Source organism: Perca flavescens, chromosome 12, assembly GCF_004354835.1.
Source record: "Perca flavescens isolate YP-PL-M2 chromosome 12, PFLA_1.0, whole genome shotgun sequence".
Classification (NCBI taxonomy): Eukaryota; Metazoa; Chordata; class Actinopteri; order Perciformes; family Percidae; genus Perca; species Perca flavescens.
The window spans coordinates 24,383,165-24,401,945 of record NC_041342.1 but is presented as its reverse complement, the minus strand read 5'-3'; the positions used below and the strand labels follow the sequence as shown (position 1 = coordinate 24,401,945).

The window sequence follows — 18,781 nt, the reverse complement described above, 5'->3', positions numbered from 1 at the left end:
ACACACACACACACACACACACACACACACACACACACACACACAGTGCATGGAAAGCCAAGGCCTGACAAGTTTGCCGACTTATTTTGAACAGGCCCTTTTCATGTTACTGAATAAAGGTGCATTACAACAAAAATACTATACTTGCACATGCTTGACTGAGAATTTCCATTTAGTGCAATCAAATATTTCTTTCTCCATTTTCGAGTTAAAAGGTAGTTTTTTATTATCCTTCCTTCATCTGACAGCAGAAATACATGTGTTACATTCATAGATGAGTCCAACACTATTAGTTACCTTTCAACATTGAAACAATGAACATGTCAGTTTTACACATCAACTCATCGTTCATTTTACTCTTATACCTTTATTTTAATTATCTTGTGAATGATGCTGCAAAGGATTAGATAATGGATAGATGTATTTGATTAAAATTACTTCTACCTGTAACAGAGCATTTTAAAATTTTGGTATAGCTACCTTTATTGTTTTTGTTTTTATATACTTCTGACTCCATACAACCACCAATACCAACATAAATAATTTGTATTTAAATGGAAGACTTATGTTAGTTTTACCTATAATAAAACTATTCTCAAATGTTGAGTATGTGCACTGCATATTGACTTCATTGTGTCAGTATAAAAAGATTGAGGGAGGTTTTCTGCTTTTCTGTGATCTGTAATACTGTGACACAAAGAAACTTTCCACATGAGGTCTGATTGTTTATTTTTTCAAAATCACACTGGAGTGGCTTCTGTTACATTTTATATAACATGATGCTTTTGCAAGATTAAGAGACATCAGACTCTCCAAACAGAGACACCTACATTCAAATTCATCCATCAAGCTGTAACATGAAGTCAGATTAAAAAACACAGACACAACCACAGTCATACACACAGTAAACCAGTTGGGTCTATGTGACTATGGCACATTTTCAGCATTGCACTTGGTCCCGGTCAGCTCAAACAAATTTGAGGACGAGCTTCTTGGTGAGGGTGTACTTGGGCTCTGGCATTTGTTTGTAGTTTAAATATTCTCCTTTGCTGACCTCCCTGTTCACACGTGTCAGCACAGTGAGCACATCATCCATCTCCGAGCTGCACAGAAAACAGAGGAAACGCATGACAAATGATAATCCTTGTTTAAATTGTGGGTATATTTTAATACAACATCATGCTCTCTAAAATACAGTATAATATCAACAGCAATGCACATACATTTAAAAAACACCAAAAGCAGACCTACAGAAAAAGCGACAGAATTATAGTCCCTAAACTGGTACAACCGGAATTTTCTATGTTCCTTTTTTCATCATGTCAGACAGTTAGGCCTACCGTAAACACAGCTGATGTATGCATTAGTCTTGACTCTCAACATATACATACATACACATCACTCTCCCTGAATCTTAAGTCCTACTTTTTACCTTTATATTAGGACTTGTTTATAATAGTTTGGGGATAGTATACTTTCAAACTGAAAGGTGTCACCCATCACATCTGTGTAGTACGACAGTCAGTAAGTGCTGTGGTTAAGCCTGGTTTTAAAGACTGACCTAGCCTACATCCACACAACGTTATCATTTTTAAGCTGCGTTTTTGAGACAAAATCCATCTCTGTCCACACAAGACTTTTAGCTCCTGTGGCAGAACTAATCGGCATTCACATTAACATGTCTGACAATGCATATCACATGAACATTTGCATACACTGGACATGTGCGTGCTGATGTAAACGGGAAGCAGATTGTCGGAAGTTACTCTGCGGTTGAAAATTGTGGATGTAAGTAAAAAAAATACTTTGGACAGAGAACAACAATTGCGAAAAGTAAGACCAGGGATTTAATTGCTTAGAGACCAACAACAAGGTGGAACTGTTACTGAAAGGTATGTAAGCCGACCTAGCTGATAAGACTGACTGACGTGCATCGTCGTTTCCAAAAGGTCTCCGTTTGTGCCCACCCAGACTACAAAGCAACCCCAGAGTTTTCAAACCAAAGCGGGGGCAGCTTCCAAATGTCTCCATTTCAGGGGGGTGGGAAACACCGGAGTAGTGTGGACGTGAGGCGTAAACGTAGCAAAAGATAGTCGATTTTTATCGGAAACATAGGAGTGTAGATGTAGCCTTAGTTGGCCAAATCTTTTCATTAACTGTAGCTAGTGGATAAAAAAAAGCTCAACAAGCATCATCTTAAACTCTGGATGGAGGCATCTCTCACCTTTCTGCTGACCTCATCAGCTGCCTGCACAGCTCCTGGATGTAGATGGAGCCTGTGGCAGTGCTTCGAAACGACTTGCACCCTGGCACGGTGGACATGCCCAGCAGAAAGTCAGCATCCCAAGGCACTGTCTCACCCTCCACGCGACCTGCGTCTTCCTCCAGGCGGCTCTGTCTGTCCCCCTCCTCCTGTCTTGGCTTCGGAGGACACGGCAGGGATCCTTTCTGGTAGTCGTTTCCCTGACACGCTTGGATGAAGAACAGTTTGGGCTTCCCTGCCAAGGTGGGAGCTCTCCCGCTAGTGAAGGGCTTGGACAGATATTGCAAAAGCACCGGCTTCTCATCAGTCCCATAGACACATCCCTTTTCTCCATGGGACAGCACGCAAACCACCTAAGATCAGAGGCAAACAGGTTTTTTTCTTCTTCTTTTTATTGTGTTACATCTCCATTTAACTTGGATTTTAGATAGGATTCCCTCTGAAGCTATAGCAGGGTTCACCAAGTTCAAATTAAAGGACAATTCCGTAATAACATATGTGTACCGAGTCGACCGTTCTCTGGGATCTGTTTTTGTGGTAATCGAATGTCTCTTGAAACAAGCTAGCGCAAACCGGTGATTAGCTGCTAACGCTACCTTCCGGGACAGAGGGTAAAGTGCTATTTCTACACCACTAACAAGGCTCAGAAAGACAGAGTTTAGAAAGACAGTAGCGTTTATGTTGACATGCGGGCGCCATCTTGGAAAACAGTCATGACCAGTTGAACCGCGAACGCTGTGCTTGAGCTATGTTACTGGTTACTGGTTGCATGGCGTTCGTCGTTTGACTGGTCATGACTGTTTTCCAAGATGGCGCCCGCATCTATAAATGAATGCTACTGTCTTTATGATCTATCATTTTAATAAACTGTCTGTACACTTACAAAGTTCTCAATGCTTCGGTTTACATGTAGGGAACCTCATTATGCTACCGTGGAAGTGTGGTGCTATTTTGAGCCTTGTTAGTGGTGTAGAAATAGCGATTTACCCTCTGTCCCGGAAGATAGCGTTAGCAGCTAATCACCGGTTTGCGCTAGCTTGTTTCAAGCTAGAGACACATTTGATTAGCATGAAAACAGATCCCATAGAACAGTGGACTCGGTACACATATGTTATTAACCCCTAGGTTCATTTTGCGCGGGAATTGTCCTTTAAGACTTTGAACTAATGGTGTAGACACATATAGCCGACGGCCGACCGTTGACAGAAAACCCCGTCGTTATGATCAGTCGCGTCCCCGAGGTCCAAAAAACTGCCTCGGGACACATCAAAAAGACGAGAGGAGACGAGATGTAATACGCCTCCATAACAGCAGGCGGCGCTAATCTGTAATGTCGCCCAAGAAATGAAAACCGGCAGCTGATTGGACGAACGCGTCACATGGGTTTGTTTTCTCCGGATATTCAGACCTGGACTGTCATGGCGGCCGTTCAGAATACGATCTCATATTGTACTAAAATAGTTCACTGAAACATGTTTCTGAAAACATTTAAAGCGAGAAATAGGCCGTGCAGTTGCTGAATCTGTCTTCATTTCAGCTCCACCAAGGTCAGTTTAAAAGATTTTCGTCAGATTTTGAGAGACTGTAGTCACCTCATTCCGCTCGTCATTTCCGGGTGAGTCCCGACGGCCCTGCCGCCGACAAAATGAACGCCGACAGCCCCCCAGACGGACGACGGCACGGGACACACCGAACCGATTTGAGTCACTGACCTCGCCAGACTGTCCCACGGCCGATAATCGGCCTGATGTGTCCCTGCCCTAAGAGATTTATGAAGCAGTTACCTATGCTCTCATTCAAAGCCACCAGAATCCTCTGACAAAAAACTGTAATTTTACTTTGCAGAACAGGGGAGTTGCTGGTATACTGCTGCCTCGATGTACAATTACCGTTTTGTCCAAGGATTCTGGTGGCTTTGACAAGAGCACAGAAAGACTTCAGTTCCCTCTGTGTAACCGTAAACAGGGCTGTCTGATGGCAACATAAAGCTGTGAAAAACCACAGAATTTGAAGTCTAGTGAAACCTCTTCCTGCAGCTTTCCCTCTCCCCTCTCTGTCACACGGGCAATAAATGCACAGAACAGCCAATAAAAACTAGTTTGCTCTCTCTGAAATGACCTATGATTGACCAAAGATTTTCTAAAGCCTGAAAACAGAGCCAAGAGGAGATACAGATGTCTAGTTTTCTTTCAGACTACTTGAATCACGATATGCTTAACATTAGTATGGAATTTTTTTTAAGGTGGCTATAATACATTTTGCTGCTGTCCCGGTCAACAGCAGTACAGTGATACACTGACTATGGATAAGAACCTCATACAATCCCACTTCAAAACATCCAAACTTTCCTTTAAGTCCGCAAACTTTTTTCCAAAATGTCAAACTATTCCTTTAAAGAGCAAAACATAAAGCATATACAGCAGTCACCGATATTACAGTTTTGAAGGTGTGTAACACTGCTCACCAAGGCATCATCATCCAAAAAATTCCTTGAGCCCAGCTCTTCCAGTACAAGAAGCATCTTTTCGGCAGTCAGGTCGTCGTGTACCTTCACTTCAAAGCCAAGGTGGGTGAACACTGTGCGCAGAGCCTCTGGGTCAAATTAAAGCATACCCATAGATTGTTTTTACTTTATATCATCATATCATGTGTAATAAGTATAAAGTCTGAGCATCCTCAACCCTGAATGTTGCTAGGTAACTTAATAGATAAACAGTACGTAAACAAATCACATGGTTGTTCAAATACAAGGATACACACTTGCATCCTCCAGAGTCCCGCCTCGATTTTTCAGTTCTGCTCCAAAGAAGTTCTCATTATTGATGACCACACACAAACCACGTGGGTTATGACTCAGGGAGTAGTAATCTGTCTAAAGGGCACGAGCACATCCACATAGACAAATCATAAACAATCATGCTCCATATATAAAATGAATGAGAGGTATTTGTGTTTGTGTGAATGGTTACGTGATCAGGAAGAGGGGAGATCTTTGGTTCTGCGTCGGAGAAAACAACGGATGCATCGGATGCTCCTGCATCTGAAGAACAAAAACAGCGAAAACTTACATCCCGTTCTATGGGTATGATACAAATGATAGCATGAGAGTGAACATCTATAGCAGTGAGGGGGGTGGAAGGCTAGTCACTGGCAACGTGATATGACTTTCCACGCCACTTTCCTAAAGCCACGTGGCGTGTTATCTGTACGCATTTTGAGCTATCCGCGTGTATGTCTATGATGTGTACAGTGGACAGCAGTCTGCAACGTCACAGCGTAAACCTACACGCCACGTGGCACGTTCTAAAGCCACGTGTTATCGCAAGGCTACGGTTTAGGAAAAGAAGAAACGGTTGGGATTAGGAAGGACTCTGATGAAGATGTAACCCTACTTCGAAACGTTAGTCACTGTTATGCACCTTAAGAAATAAAACTATTAAGTAAGAAGACATCGGTGTTGCACCGGCAATTTTTTGTTACTTTAAGAACGGGGTTTGATTTAGGAAAAGAATAACTGGTTTGGTTTAGGAAAAGATTAACTGGTTGGGTTTAGGAAAACAAAAAACGTGGAAAGGAAACATCACACGCGGGACACAAAGTCACATGCGGGACGCGATCGCCGCTCTTCTGGGTGAAAGTCCTGCGTTTTACCCATCCTCCACCCCGACCAATCTCCCTACGCGGATTTTCAGCCTTTCATACTACTCACTACGGCGTCAAAACACACGCAATCGCAAGGTAATGTAAGTCAACGGAGGCCAAATGGCGTTGATAAACACGCTAAAATGAGTATGCGTCTTGATAACACGGCAATACTGGCATACGAATTGGCGTGTCATACGAACGCCACTTCATGAGACCAGTCTGACACTGGAGATAATTATTCAATGGCTGTGTGCTCAAATTAATGGTAAAGTTGGTGAGTTAAACAGTGAAGAAAAAAAAGACTTACCGCTGGGTTGTGATGGCTGAAAGGTGTTGACCCTCTGTGGGAGGAAAAACAGAGTCCGGCTCCTCAGTAAACTGGCTCATTATAGGATTAACTGTACATAAACACACATTAATAAACCCACCTGGGAATCCATGCTGCTGCGAGGAACTCGAGGCAGCCGGGCTGCTGAAAAGAATACAATAATTCCACGAGTTTCATAGTAATACAACATTTAAATGTGTATGTGCTTGTGTGTGTAAGTGCATATCATACCTTCCTCGTAGCGCTGTATAGTCGATGCCAGCAGTTGATCAAACTCCAGCAGCATTGTATGCAGCTCATGTAGATTTGTATTTGACAGTAAACCAGTCTGTTCCATTTCAGCAAACACATCCAGTGCTGTCTGTAATTATCAGAAAAAAAATTTTGTTTGTGTCGGTTAGTGTAGAAGCTTTGCAGCTGAATTTCAAATCTAGAAATCACTTCCTGTGCAGTAATTGTGTTGTTGCTGTGTGTATATCTTTATGTTTATATCATTCAGCCTAACTGCAATTACATTAAGTTAACCCGTGATGGAACCTACTGAACTAACACTGAATATTTACCAACACTAACCTAAGCAGATACATTCACATTTACACACAGGTAAATGTAACAGTTAACAGTGCATTGAGAAAATGTATAAATAGTGTTAGTTATGAATATTGGTTGCCGCTGTTTACAGAAAAAGAGATTTTAACTATTTACTATAATACGTTTAGGGCCAAATGTTGCATTATTAGACTTTTTACTCATAACAAATAAACAGGAGAGGTATCCATGTCATTATTTCTTATGTAACTGTGGGTTTGTTCTCTCACATTGCATGCCTCAATTTTTGCTTTGCCCAGTTTGTCGGACAACAGAAACTTCATCTTGTCAAGATTTTCCACCGTCATGTCCTCGTATACTCGGTACAGCATCACCCTGACAGGACAAGCAGAAGAGGAGAAAAGAGAAAGAGGAGAGGGACAGACAAACAAACAGAAGACAGAAGAATACAACTTTGGGAATAAAGCTGAATTGAAATCCTGGCGTACGGTTATCTCTTCCAGTTGCAGTCAATGTATTTCTGCCTTTACGTGTACCTGTAATCCGACAGCACGGGATTTGCGTCGGTTTCTTCTGGTCGCCTGCTGTCTGTCTCCAGGAGGTTGAGGAGATCTGCTCGACCGATAGTTTGGAGCAGCTGACTCAGGAAGAAATCGTTCTCCAACTGTCCTTTCTCTTCTAGTCTCAAGAACAGGCCTTTTGCATCCACTATCTGTACGAGAACAGCCACAAACACACAGACAAACCTTTGAGAGGACAAACCTCGAAAGGAAACCGGGTCAATGAGACATTTTTTCCTCAGACATGTGGTTAAGACAAGTGCAAAGACAACAGTACGAGGTATGTGGTGCTCACCCCCTCCAGGCGTTTCCTATTGATGACATCTCGACACAAGAAGCAGAGAGCTGCCACCTCAGAGGACACCAGCTCCTCATCGATGCGGGACAGCTTCAGCCTATCCATCACAGACCCACTCCCTCCAGCACAGGCCTGGTGTTAAGCTCACTGTACTCTACAGGTTGTTGCTATCAGAGGCAGACACAATAGAGACAAAAAAATCAGAAATCAGAATCAGAAAAAGGTTTTCAGAAATCAGAAAAGAGTTTATTGCCACAATAAGTACACTTATGTGGAATTTGACTAGGTGAAAGGTGCATACATAAACAAACAAACGTATTAAAAAGGTCCTATGACAGGCTGCTTTTTGGATGTTTTTATATAGACCTTAGTGGTCCCCTAATACTGTATCTGAAGTCTCTTTCTCAAAATTCAGCCTTGGTGCAGAATTAAAGCCACTAGAGCCAGTCCAACAATGATATTTCATTGGTATGTGCCATTTCTATGTCTGAAGAACCTAACCTGTCAGCTGTGTTGTTGATGCCTCGAGAGAACAAAGGAAGTGACTCAGAGCTTGCGATAAAGCAGTATCTCTGACCGTATATGTGTATGACGTCATTGACATTTTAAAAGGCTTTTTAGAACAAAAAAGCCACTTTAAAAAAAGCTAACACCCAGCAGTGTGTATTTTCTTAGCATCCCCTTTCGAATGCAACATTCAAATTACCAGACAAAAAAATGATATCCTGAGAAAAGTGGATTTTGAGGGGTATAGCTCCATAGGCCACAATTCATTCTGCACTCGCCTGTGAACGCCCCCTTTATGGAACCAGAGTGGAACTGCAACCAGTTCAGAAGCCAGAAGTATCCCGAGAGTGGAACTTCTTCCCTTATTAGAAATTCTTTGATTTCTCTCGCTTTCTCATGGGCGGGCCAAATTCTCTGGGCGGGCAAAGCAGAGAAAAGGGAGGTAACCTTTCCCCTTATGACGTCATAAGGGGAAGATTCCAGATCGGCTCATCTGAGCTTTCATTTTCTCAAAGGCAGAGCAGGATACCCAGGGCTCGGTTTACACCTATGACCATTTCTAGCCACTGGGGGACCATAGGCAGGCTGGGGGAACGCATATTAATGGTAAAAAACCTCATAAAGTGAAATTTTCATGCCATGGGACCTTTAAACATTAATATAAAATTAACAATAAATATAGAAAAATAAATATATACATTCAAAGCAGGAGGTAAAAAAGGAAAAGTGGGCATTTAATGGGGAAGATGAAACAAGTGAAAACATGAGCCAAATACCACCTCTATACTTGATGTGGCTGAATATAACAGAAATACTTAATACATTTCCTCCATAAGTGATAAACATACAATAAAGTACAGTAAAATCACTGTGACATATTGTTAGAGTACTCATTACTTTTAAAGCCCTGTAACAACCTGAGGTCCAAGGCAGTAACTTGTTGGTTGTTCCCATGGACAGGTTTAAGACTAATATGTATTTCAAATGGTCAACATATTTGTATGTGTATTTGTGTGGTATATTCGTACAGTATATTAATCCCATTTTCCTTATTTTATTCTTGGTTTTAATATGTCCACTTCCTTTTTCTTGTTTTATATTTTCCTTTTGAATACCACTTTTTAATCTAGTACTGTATAACATGTAGTCTACTATCATTACCAGTACTTTTGTTATAGTTAGAGTGGAGTCAAACTGCGAAAACTCACAGGGATATGCTAAAGTGACGTCACGGGAAACAACACTAGTCGACGTTTGTTTGACGTCAAGTGAAAATTATAAATTTGGTTTAACCCAAGCCTGGGTAGCACAACAATGTCAAATCATTATAACGTTTACATTACATACATTACATTCAACAACAGCCAAACTTGTAGGTTACTTGATAGACTGTAACGTTAAATAATTTACAGCAGCGTTAACGTTACAGGCTAATCTCTGTCCAGGTTAGTACATTTACGACTTTAAAACTCACCGCTGTCGATTTACGTCCAAGAAGCGAAAAGGCGCGTCTGCTGTAAATCAGTAAAATAAAACTTGTTTAAAGGCGAACAATTCACAAGTGAAGTTGTCTTTTTTTTGTATGGATGTAAGTAAGAAAGTATTTTCGTGTGTGTTGCTCGTGTTGTTGTTCGCTCCCTCGACCGGTTTCACTTTCAAAGGAACTGAGCGACAGGATTTTTAGAATGGTCGCTTCCGCTTCAAACCTTCAAAATAAAAGCTGTTTATGGCATAGGTTAATAGTAAATAAAATAAACACGCAAACAGGATGCAAACGTAATTCTTACTTCAAATAAGCATAAGCAAGTAGTGAAGTGGTCCAAGACCAGTCTACACAATTGTCCTACAGCTCTTGGTTTTACCTGTTTGGAGAAGGTTTTACCACGCCTTTCATTGTGTATTTTATTTTTTATATTTTACACTTTTATTTTGACAGGCTCGCTTTTTCCTAGTTTCACTGACGGATGACAAACTGATGACAAACCATAGCTAACTTAACTTGCCTGAACTGCTTTGATTGGCAAAGTACCAAAACGAAACCACAAACACTATTTGAAACAAACCACTTTATTCAGATCACTACTTTTTTTTTTAGCAAGATCACACAGCTCAGATGAAGTCTCAGGTTTAAAGGGGTGATATAATGCAAAACCGAGTTTACCTTGTCATAGTTGAATTACGACAGTTCGGTGGGTAAAATAGGTAGTACCTCACAGTCCCATTGACATCCCTTTCCTTAACTTTGCATTGGTGTGTGTGCGCGACACACTGGAGGATGAAACTGTAATGAAACTGTATCTGGTACTGTACAGTAAAATTAGTTGATGAATTCATGTGTTGGAGGAGAAATGAGCTGGAGATATTTTCTCCGGGCATGTCTGGGCATGTCTGTACTTTCCGTAAGTGTGTGTGTGTGTGTGTGTGTGTGTGTGTGTGTGTGTGTGTGTGTGTGTGTGTGTGTGTGTGTGTATGTGTGCGCGCGCGTAGCTGTGTCTGTGTCTGTGTGTGTGTGTGTGTGTGTGTGTGTGTGTGTGTGTGTGTGTGTGTGTTTGTGTGTGTGCAACCAATCAGCGCAGCTCATCTAAATATTCTATTAAGAGACCTTAAGGAACAGTATGAAATACCCTATATAATCATTCTATCACCCCTTTAAAACGTATTGTTCCTCTCCACCAAGTTTCCTTTTGTGTCACTAGTCATCTGTCACTCAGGAAAAAAGACAAGAGAATAACCAAATGCAATTTTAAGATTTAATCTCAAGTTAAAAGGATAAATAAACAGAAAGCTATAAATAAAAAAAGGCTGCTTCTAGCATATGAGCCTTGAGGTGTGCTTTTAGGGTGATGGGGCTTTCAGGCTTGGTTCTGGAGGATGGGAGGCAAAAGGGAGGAAGTACTCCCTAGCAACCTGGAAGACATCATCTGGTTTCCTCAGCAGCAAAAACTGCAGGAAGTCAGATATGAGGGCACGGATATCTGGATGCTGTCTTAGGTACGAGGCATGGTCCGCCTTCAGCTCCTCCTGCCCCAACGAAACATAAACACACACATTCATATCCTTCTCTGTTCAAAGGATTTGTAAAGTAAGATGATGGGATATATAAATATATATAAGATAAGATGTATGTGAGGAAACAATATTATTCAGGTACAATCAGTTTTATAGGTCCCATGGCATGAACATTTCACTTTATGAGGTTTTTTAATATTAATATGCGTTCCCCCAGCCTGCCTATGGTCCCCCAGTGGCTAGAAATGGTGATAGGTGTAAACCGAGCCCTGGGTATCCTGCTCTGCCTTTGAGAAAATGAAAGCTCAGATGGGCCGATCTGGAATCTTGCTCCTTATGAGGTCATAAGGAGCAAGATTACCTCCACTTTCTCTGCTTTGTCCGCCCAGAGAATTTGGCCCACCCATGAGAGAGAGACATCATGGCTTTCAAACGAGAAAAGTGGCAGTTGGTCAAGGCCACACCCCCACTCTCCACCTCTCTCCTCCTCAATAGCTACAGACACAGAAATGGCACATCCTAAGGAAAGCTCATTGTGGGACTGGCTCTAGTGGCTGTAATTCTGCACAAAGGCTGAATTTCAGGAAAGAGACTTCAGATACAGTATAAGGGGACCACTAAGGCCTATATAAAAGCATCCAAAGAGCACCATGTCATGGGACCTTTAATACATGTCTTAATCATAGGAGAACATTATTGGTTACCTTTCTGTCCAAGAACTTGGAGCGCATCTGCATGTCTTCTTCCCAAACCAGAGGGATCTTCTCAAAACCTACTGTTACACACACACACACACACACACACACACACACATAGAACATCACTGACTCTGTTTCATTGGAGGAACAGTTTTTATGTTTGAGCTTGGTTACCTTTTTCTGGCTGTGATGGCAGCTGCAGAAGCCTCATGGTGATTGGTGATCCCACTTGCACTCTACTGGCCAAGTGCCTGATCACAGAACATTAACTGTTCAAAAATCATTTATCAAGTCATATTGTGACATTTTTTAACAAAGTGATTCACATTTACATTTGTCTTTCATGGGTCTCATTTCCAGACAAAATCCACTTACAAGTTCATAACACCTCATCACTGGGTGCTAGATAAGACTCTTAGACATCACATCTTCACTAAGTGCAACTTTCACAATAGGTTTATCTACATCTTATCATTACTAGTTAAAGTGATGGTTCAGAGTAATTTCACCCTAGGGTCCTTTTCACCATGACCTCGAGCCAAACAACCCCCCTGAAGCTTTTTTCACCTGGGTCGAACATTGGGAGAGTTAGCGCAGGGGTTAATGAATCCAGGTTTGTATCTTGTAAATGACCCCACTAATAATGCCCGAAATGATACCAAACTTCTACACTAGTACAAATAGGTTATGCACTCATAAAACAAAAATATGTATTCATTTAATGATTAAATAAGGTAATGTCTCCAAACTTACCTCAATTATAACTTATCTCCTGCTAGTTATACTACAGCACTTAAAAAAAAAGAAAGTAAAATTAATAAATATTTTTGTTGCATCTCTTTTTTCGGTGTTGTAATTTGTAGACGTCCCTGAGCACTCGTCTTACTGCTGGTAGCAGCAGCAGCAGAGCGCAGAAGCCAACAGGCAAGTGTTATTTACATAAACTTCTGGTGTACTTACAAACTTTCCAATCCATCGTTTTATGAGTGCATAACCTATTTGTACTAGTGTAGAATTTTGGTATCATTTTGAGCATTATTAGTGGGGTATTGTACAAGATACACTCTTGGATCCATTAGCCCCTGCACTAAGCTATTCAGCTGATAACGCTACTCTACGCTAACTCTCCCAATGTTCGACCCAGGTGAAAAAAGCTTCGGGGGGTTGTTTGGCTCGAGGTCATGGTGCAAAGGACCCTAGGGTGAAATTACTCCGAAACATCACTTTAAGCAGTTGTATATTTTGTATTCCCAACTTGTATATATTTTAAATATTTGTTCTTGTATTCTATCCTATTATTATTTCATGTATATTGTATGTATGTATATTGTATCCTAGTATTTCATGTATATTCTGTGCTGTGGTACTGATATTTTGCTGCTGTAACACTGTCAGGGTTGATACGCAATTTAACCAATACTTTTCCATGACTTTTTGGCAAATTTCCATGACTATGTGTTGCTGAAAATGTCAGTCGACATTATACAATAAGAATAGAAATCCGTGTTAAAGTTTACCCTCAGAGGTTTAACTATAAAATGAATGACAATTTATGTGGTTCATAGTGGGATTCATAATATCGCTCCCCGAATACAACGTTGAGGTTAAGACGACGTGAAAATACATTTATTATTGGCATATTATTATGCTGTGTTAAAACAAATTCCATGACTTTTCCAGGTTTTTTCAACACGTATGGACCCTGACTGTAATTTCCCATTTTTGGGATCAATATCTATCTATCTATCTATCTATACCTTTTTGTTTACACTTAGCCTTGTGGTCCACTGCTCCCTGTAGACCACATGGACTGATAAAAAATGTGACTGTGCAATACTGTAAATACATTTTACTATTTCACTATTTATTCTTTTTACTTATATTTATTTATTGTTTGTGTATCTGTGTCTTGTATTTTTTCTCCTATCCCTTGCTGCTGCAACAGTGTGAATTTCCCCATTGTGGGATTAATAAAGGATTTTGAATCTTGAATCTTTAAATCTCTGGTAGCCAGATCACAAATAGGATTTCTACGTGTCTGGTTTCCCGGACTACATGCAAACCACACACAAACTTACCAAAACATTAAATTTGATTAATCATGCTGTCCTAAACACAAGTATAGTCCTTTGAGGAGCTGCAAACACTAAAAGAATTGTAACAGTGTACACAATCAACAGTCGTACCCTGTTTGATCCACAGCGGTGGGCAGTGAGAGACTGTCCAACACGTTTAAGAACCTGTAGAGGTACTGTACAGTCACTGAGCTTACCCATCAGCCAGGAAGTAGCACTGCCAAGTAGTGGGGCTGTCCTCCACAGAGTGAACAATCCTCTCCAGCCCAAATACCTCCATGGTCTTACCCCCAACCTCCAGCTGTTTCAGACCCAGCTCACTCTGACCACAGAGAAACAGATTTCAGTCAGAGTTCACTTTTCAAACAACACAAAGAACGACCAAGAGGTCTCATTGGCATAATTACTTACAAAAGTGGTGTGGATGATGTGTAATCCCTGGTCGAAGGAGAGGAAGGTCATGTGTTCTGGCGCCTTCTTTCTGAGAGCGATCAGGCGCATCAGCAGAAAGTTGGACCCCTCTGTAACCAGTCCTCTTAGTTCAGACATGGGATAGGAAACACTCTCCTTCGCTGTCTCCTGTACCCACACAAAAAAGATTTAACACCTACAGTTATTTCCCAACAGCAGGTTTGATGACATCTCCAATGGGAAATGTTTGTATAAAACCGTTTTGAACTGTTATTAGAAAGACATTCAGATCCAGATTGACTTTGTCTGCTGTTTCAGATTTTAGGTTTTTAACGATGGTGAAGATCATCTTATTACCATCTATTTCATATATAAATGTTTTAAAAGGGCCCTGGGATGATTGAACCCTAATGTTGTTTTATCAGGGTTAAGGACTGTTGATTTTAATTTCTTATCTCACCTCTCCTACAGTGGTAACTTTATCGATCACCATCTGCCCGTTATGCTGCACCATGTGACACCGCTTGTCCAAACTGTGGCCCTTAAGCTGAAAAGATGATTGAATGTGTTGAAAGAAAGGGGATACACAATAAAAACAGACAGAAGTGGCATAAGAATGAAGGGCAAGCAGGCGCCTCACTTGCATTTGTTAAAATGAGACAGTATGGGAAGTTTGCAATGACCCACCTTGACATACTCGTGGTAATCCTCCTCCAGCACCTCCAGGTCCGTGGTTATGTAGGCTTAAATGGACAACGGAGGCAGGACAAAGGACATGAAGACAAGGCATGCTCACACATCTGTGAAATAGACAAAACATTGGAGGCCAACCTGTCTTTGCAGCCCCTGCCTGCCCTCACCTGTCACTGTAGTTCCACAGGGAGAGTCATCAATGGCTCCCTGACTCTGAGCATGCAGCAGCACACAGGGCTGCTGGACTCTACGGGCAAACTCCAAAGTCACACTGAACTGCCCCAGGTCTCGGCCCCCCTCTGACACAGTCACCAGAGAGTCTGGAAACACACACTTCAGCAGCTCTGCAGGCTCTGAGGGAAGTGGGGCATATTCAAGTTTGAACGTGAAACGCCACAAATGTACGTATATTGACTTCAGTACTTCTCAGCATTCATATAGACTCTTTATTTTTATTTACTATCTATTTATATATACTGCATTATAACTGATCACTGGATCCAAATCAATATCTTGCCCATAATTTAATTTTTGCACTATTCTGAATCTTTACTACTACTATATGTTGTCTTCTTGACCAGGTCGCCGTAGTAAATGAGAACCTGTTCTCAACGGCCTACCTCGTTAAATAAAGGTTAAATAAAAAAAAAAAAAAAAAAAGAAATGGACAGTTTAAAATATGTCTAGAGCTCATTTTCTATTTTTGGCTAACGTTAAGTAGGCCAATTGATCAAGTTTTCAACTAACGTTACCTGTATTCTCAACATGTGCCAAAACCAGGTGGCGCTAACTCTCAGGCGTAGCCTACGCATTTTCTTTCTGACCCTCTCGAATTGCCAACAAAGTGCACTGACAACTCACCAATGCTGGACATGAACGTGATAGCTTCGTCGGAGGATTTCAACTTCTCTCCGAGGTCTAGTCCCTCAATGCCCGCTAAGGCTCCGGTAGGAGTCTCGTCTTCCAGCCATGGATGTATTGCTTCCAGCGGGGCATCCATCATTGGCAGATACTCCCGGTAGTAAAATAAGTCCCAACGTATCTGGAATAGCTTTGCCACAAATAGGTTGTTTTTGTAGTTTTTATGGCAAGCAGCCTTTTGATCTTACTTATATCAAAGATCCTCTATATACCGTCTCTGCAGCCTCTTTTCCGATACGGAAGAGGACAAACACATTCCAAGTTGTCAGGGCAACGACGCTGCAGTCCCGTAAAGATGGATGTACATGCGCAGCCGAATTCCCACCAAAGCAAGTGCACACAATTCCATAATGTGTTGGTTGAATCTTGGTTGAATCCGTTTTAAAATCCTCCATGTGCTTTAGCTAATGTTTAAAATAAAAATAAAGCCTTAAAATAACGTAAAAAGACGGCGATTCTTTAAAAAAAGAAATGCTAAAAAATAACATGACAAATTGCTTTTTCTTTAGGTTGGTTGATACATTTTTGGCATGTTCTGTTCATATAAATGTAAAGTATGGTTTATGTATATATGCTGTAAAAGTTGCTTCAAAAGAGATTCTCTAAGCCATAAATAGTTTGTCCAACAAATATTGCTTTAGGAACACTTTCAGATATGCATTGATAAATCTAGGAGGCAATAATAATAACACTTTTTACATTAGTAACTTATTTTTTAGATATGTAAATGTCACCAGTATTCTTTAGGGCTTCTGTTTGTAAAATGTTCCCCCCTCATTAAAACCTAAACCCACCAGTGATGATCAAAAAGTTTATTTTGCGACACAAATCTGTGACAATAAAAAAAGACAATGATTCAATGTGATGATTTAAAAATATAAGATTTAGAATATAAAAAAAGACTGAGTACATTTTAAGACAACACTTACCCTGAGTTAATTATACACCCTTAATTAAGACATAAAGTACATGTTTATGCATGATTTATTTTGATGATTAAGCTTCATTTGTGATGTGGAGACAACACAAGGCTCTTCCTTAAGGTGGACCTAAATTCAGACATCTGCTTTATTGCACCAGGTTGCTTTCTGCAGCCCTCTTTCTGGGCTACTTCATTGTTCACGCGGTGGAGGATGGTATTAATGTCTTCATTCCTAAAACAATATACAGAGTAGGAAAACATATTACTATCCCTATCAGGGCACATTATGATCAAGACAGGTGTACAGTATTAACTACGTGGTAACGATTATATCATCAGATCTACAAAATACAAAATATTGTAGATATTTTAAACCACAGGACTAACTATACTCAGCAAAAAAAGAAACGTCCTCTCACTTTCAACTGCTTTGATTTTCAGCCAACTTAACATGCGTAAAACTTTGTATGAACATAAAAAAATTCAACTACTAAGAAATAAACTGAACAATGTTTCACAGACATGTGACTAACATAAATGGAAAAATGTGTCCCTGAACAAAGGATGGTCAAAAGTAACAGTCATTATCTGGTGTGGCCACCAGCTGCATTAAATACTGCAGTGCATCTCCTCCTCATGGACTGCACCAGGTTTGCCAGTTCTTGTTGTGAGATGTTACCCCACTCTTCCACCAAGGCACCTGCGAGTTCCTGGACATTTCTGGGGGGCATGGTTCTCGCCCTTACCCTCTGATCCAACAGGTCCCAGACGTGCTAAATGGGATTGAGATCCAGGCTCTTCGCTGGCCATGGCAGAACACTAACTTTCCTGTCTTGCAGGAAATTGCGCACAGAACGAGCGGTATGGCTGGTGGCATTATCATGCTGGAGGGTCATGTCAGGATGAGCCTGCAGGAAGGATGACATGAGGGAGGAGGATGTCTTCCCTGTAACTTTTGATGTTGACCATCCTTTGTTCAGGGACACATTTTTCCATTTCTGCTAGACACATGTCTGTGAAACGTTGTTCAGTTTATTTCTTAGTTGTTGAATTTTTTTATGTTCATACAAAGTTGTACGCATGTTAAGTGGGCTGAAAATAAAAGCAGTTGAAAGTGAGAGGACGTTTTTTTTTGCTGAGTTTATATATTTAATTTTGAGTTTCACATTTACCTTGGACAGCCCTCCTTTAGCTGCTGACACACGGATTGGATGAACCAGCTCCCATCTGTTGTGTGTCTGAATGCTTGATGATCTTCGACTGTGGCAATGGCAACCAGAACATCAGCTTCCTCAGGGATGAATGGAGAGTGAGGATCATCATCAGTCTGCAGACCTGCTTCTAACACTCCATGCTGTTTCTGCCCTCCCTGGCAGGCCTGGATAAGGAAGACTTTTGGCTTGCCAGTGAGGGTTGATTGGTTGGTTGCCTTGAAAGTTCTTGTTATTTGTTTAATGGAGAGGGGCTTCTTATCGATCCCTAGGACTTCACCGTTCCTTCCGTGACTCAGAATACAGCAGATGAAGGCATCGCCATGCTTAGGAGCCTCTTGAAGATCAGCGAATGTGCTGCCAGACCACTCCATAACATTGAACTCCTGCAGCTGAGCGAGGTTGCTCTGAGAAGCAAAGCATTTCAGCGCGCGATCCATCTGGTCCTTGGTTTGGTCTTTACACATCAGTACTCTGAACCCCAGCCAGCTGAACACCACTGCCAAACTTTCTGCAGGGGATTTAATACATTTTTTTTTATTTATTTAAGCTTCAACCACCAACTAACAGGACAACATAAAAAAAATTGTGAATCAGTCTACTCTGTAACATACGAGCATCTTTGCTGGTTCCATTTCTTGCTTCAGCCTGGAAATTCTCGTTGTTTATGATCACACAGAGGCCGGTAGGC

General features: G+C 41.1%; 3 protein-coding genes across 7 annotated transcripts in view; all 3 read right to left on the bottom strand.

The window, feature by feature from the left end:
• Positions 1-712: 712 nt before the first annotated feature.
• Positions 713-10,512, bottom strand: casp8 (caspase 8, apoptosis-related cysteine peptidase). 3 transcript variants are annotated; one of them, XM_028594021.1, is made up of 12 exons: positions 10,312-10,512; positions 7,641-7,810; positions 7,322-7,497; positions 7,055-7,160; positions 6,468-6,597; positions 6,337-6,380; positions 6,216-6,249; positions 5,233-5,303; positions 5,024-5,135; positions 4,728-4,855; positions 2,225-2,616; positions 713-1,103 (listed from the first exon to the last, which is right to left on the bottom strand). In XM_028594021.1, the coding sequence occupies exons 2-12, from the start codon at positions 7,746-7,748 to the stop codon at positions 968-970; spliced, it is 1,437 nt and encodes a 478-aa protein (XP_028449822.1). In that variant the 5' UTR covers positions 7,749-7,810; positions 10,312-10,512; the 3' UTR covers positions 713-967. The 3 variants fall into 3 exon arrangements, with proteins under 3 accessions (XP_028449822.1, XP_028449821.1, XP_028449823.1); XM_028594020.1 differs by lacking the exon at positions 10,312-10,512 and adding an exon at positions 9,625-9,824; XM_028594022.1 differs by lacking the exon at positions 10,312-10,512 and adding an exon at positions 9,625-9,824 and having other exon boundaries at positions 6,337-6,377.
• Positions 10,513-10,886: 374 nt separating this feature from the next.
• On the bottom strand, positions 10,887-16,352 carry catip (ciliogenesis associated TTC17 interacting protein). 2 transcript variants are annotated; one of them, XM_028593982.1, is made up of 9 exons: positions 15,898-16,352; positions 15,204-15,389; positions 15,031-15,086; positions 14,804-14,890; positions 14,344-14,511; positions 14,130-14,254; positions 12,032-12,108; positions 11,864-11,931; positions 10,887-11,171 (listed from the first exon to the last, which is right to left on the bottom strand). In XM_028593982.1, exons 1-9 carry the CDS (start codon positions 16,037-16,039, stop codon positions 10,986-10,988), a joined length of 1,095 nt encoding a protein of 364 aa, XP_028449783.1. In that variant the 5' UTR covers positions 16,040-16,352; the 3' UTR covers positions 10,887-10,985. The 2 variants fall into 2 exon arrangements, with proteins under 2 accessions (XP_028449783.1, XP_028449782.1); XM_028593981.1 differs by having other exon boundaries at positions 11,864-11,934; positions 15,898-16,351.
• Positions 16,353-16,493: 141 nt separating this feature from the next.
• The window catches only part of LOC114565858 (caspase-3), a 3,958-nt gene continuing 1,670 nt past the window's right edge, over positions 16,494-18,781 (bottom strand). The window contains exons 4-6 of one of the 2 annotated variants that reach the window (XM_028594144.1): positions 18,705-18,781; positions 18,052-18,601; positions 16,494-17,111 (exon numbers count right to left, since the gene is read on the bottom strand). The exon at positions 18,705-18,781 is cut by the window's right edge and continues 26 nt beyond it. In XM_028594144.1, coding sequence (XP_028449945.1) covers positions 16,961-17,111; positions 18,052-18,601; positions 18,705-18,781 — 778 coding nt within the window. In that variant the 3' untranslated portion in view covers positions 16,494-16,960. The remainder of the gene's footprint in view (positions 17,112-18,051; positions 18,602-18,704) is intronic. The other variant, XM_028594145.1, reaches the window with a different exon arrangement.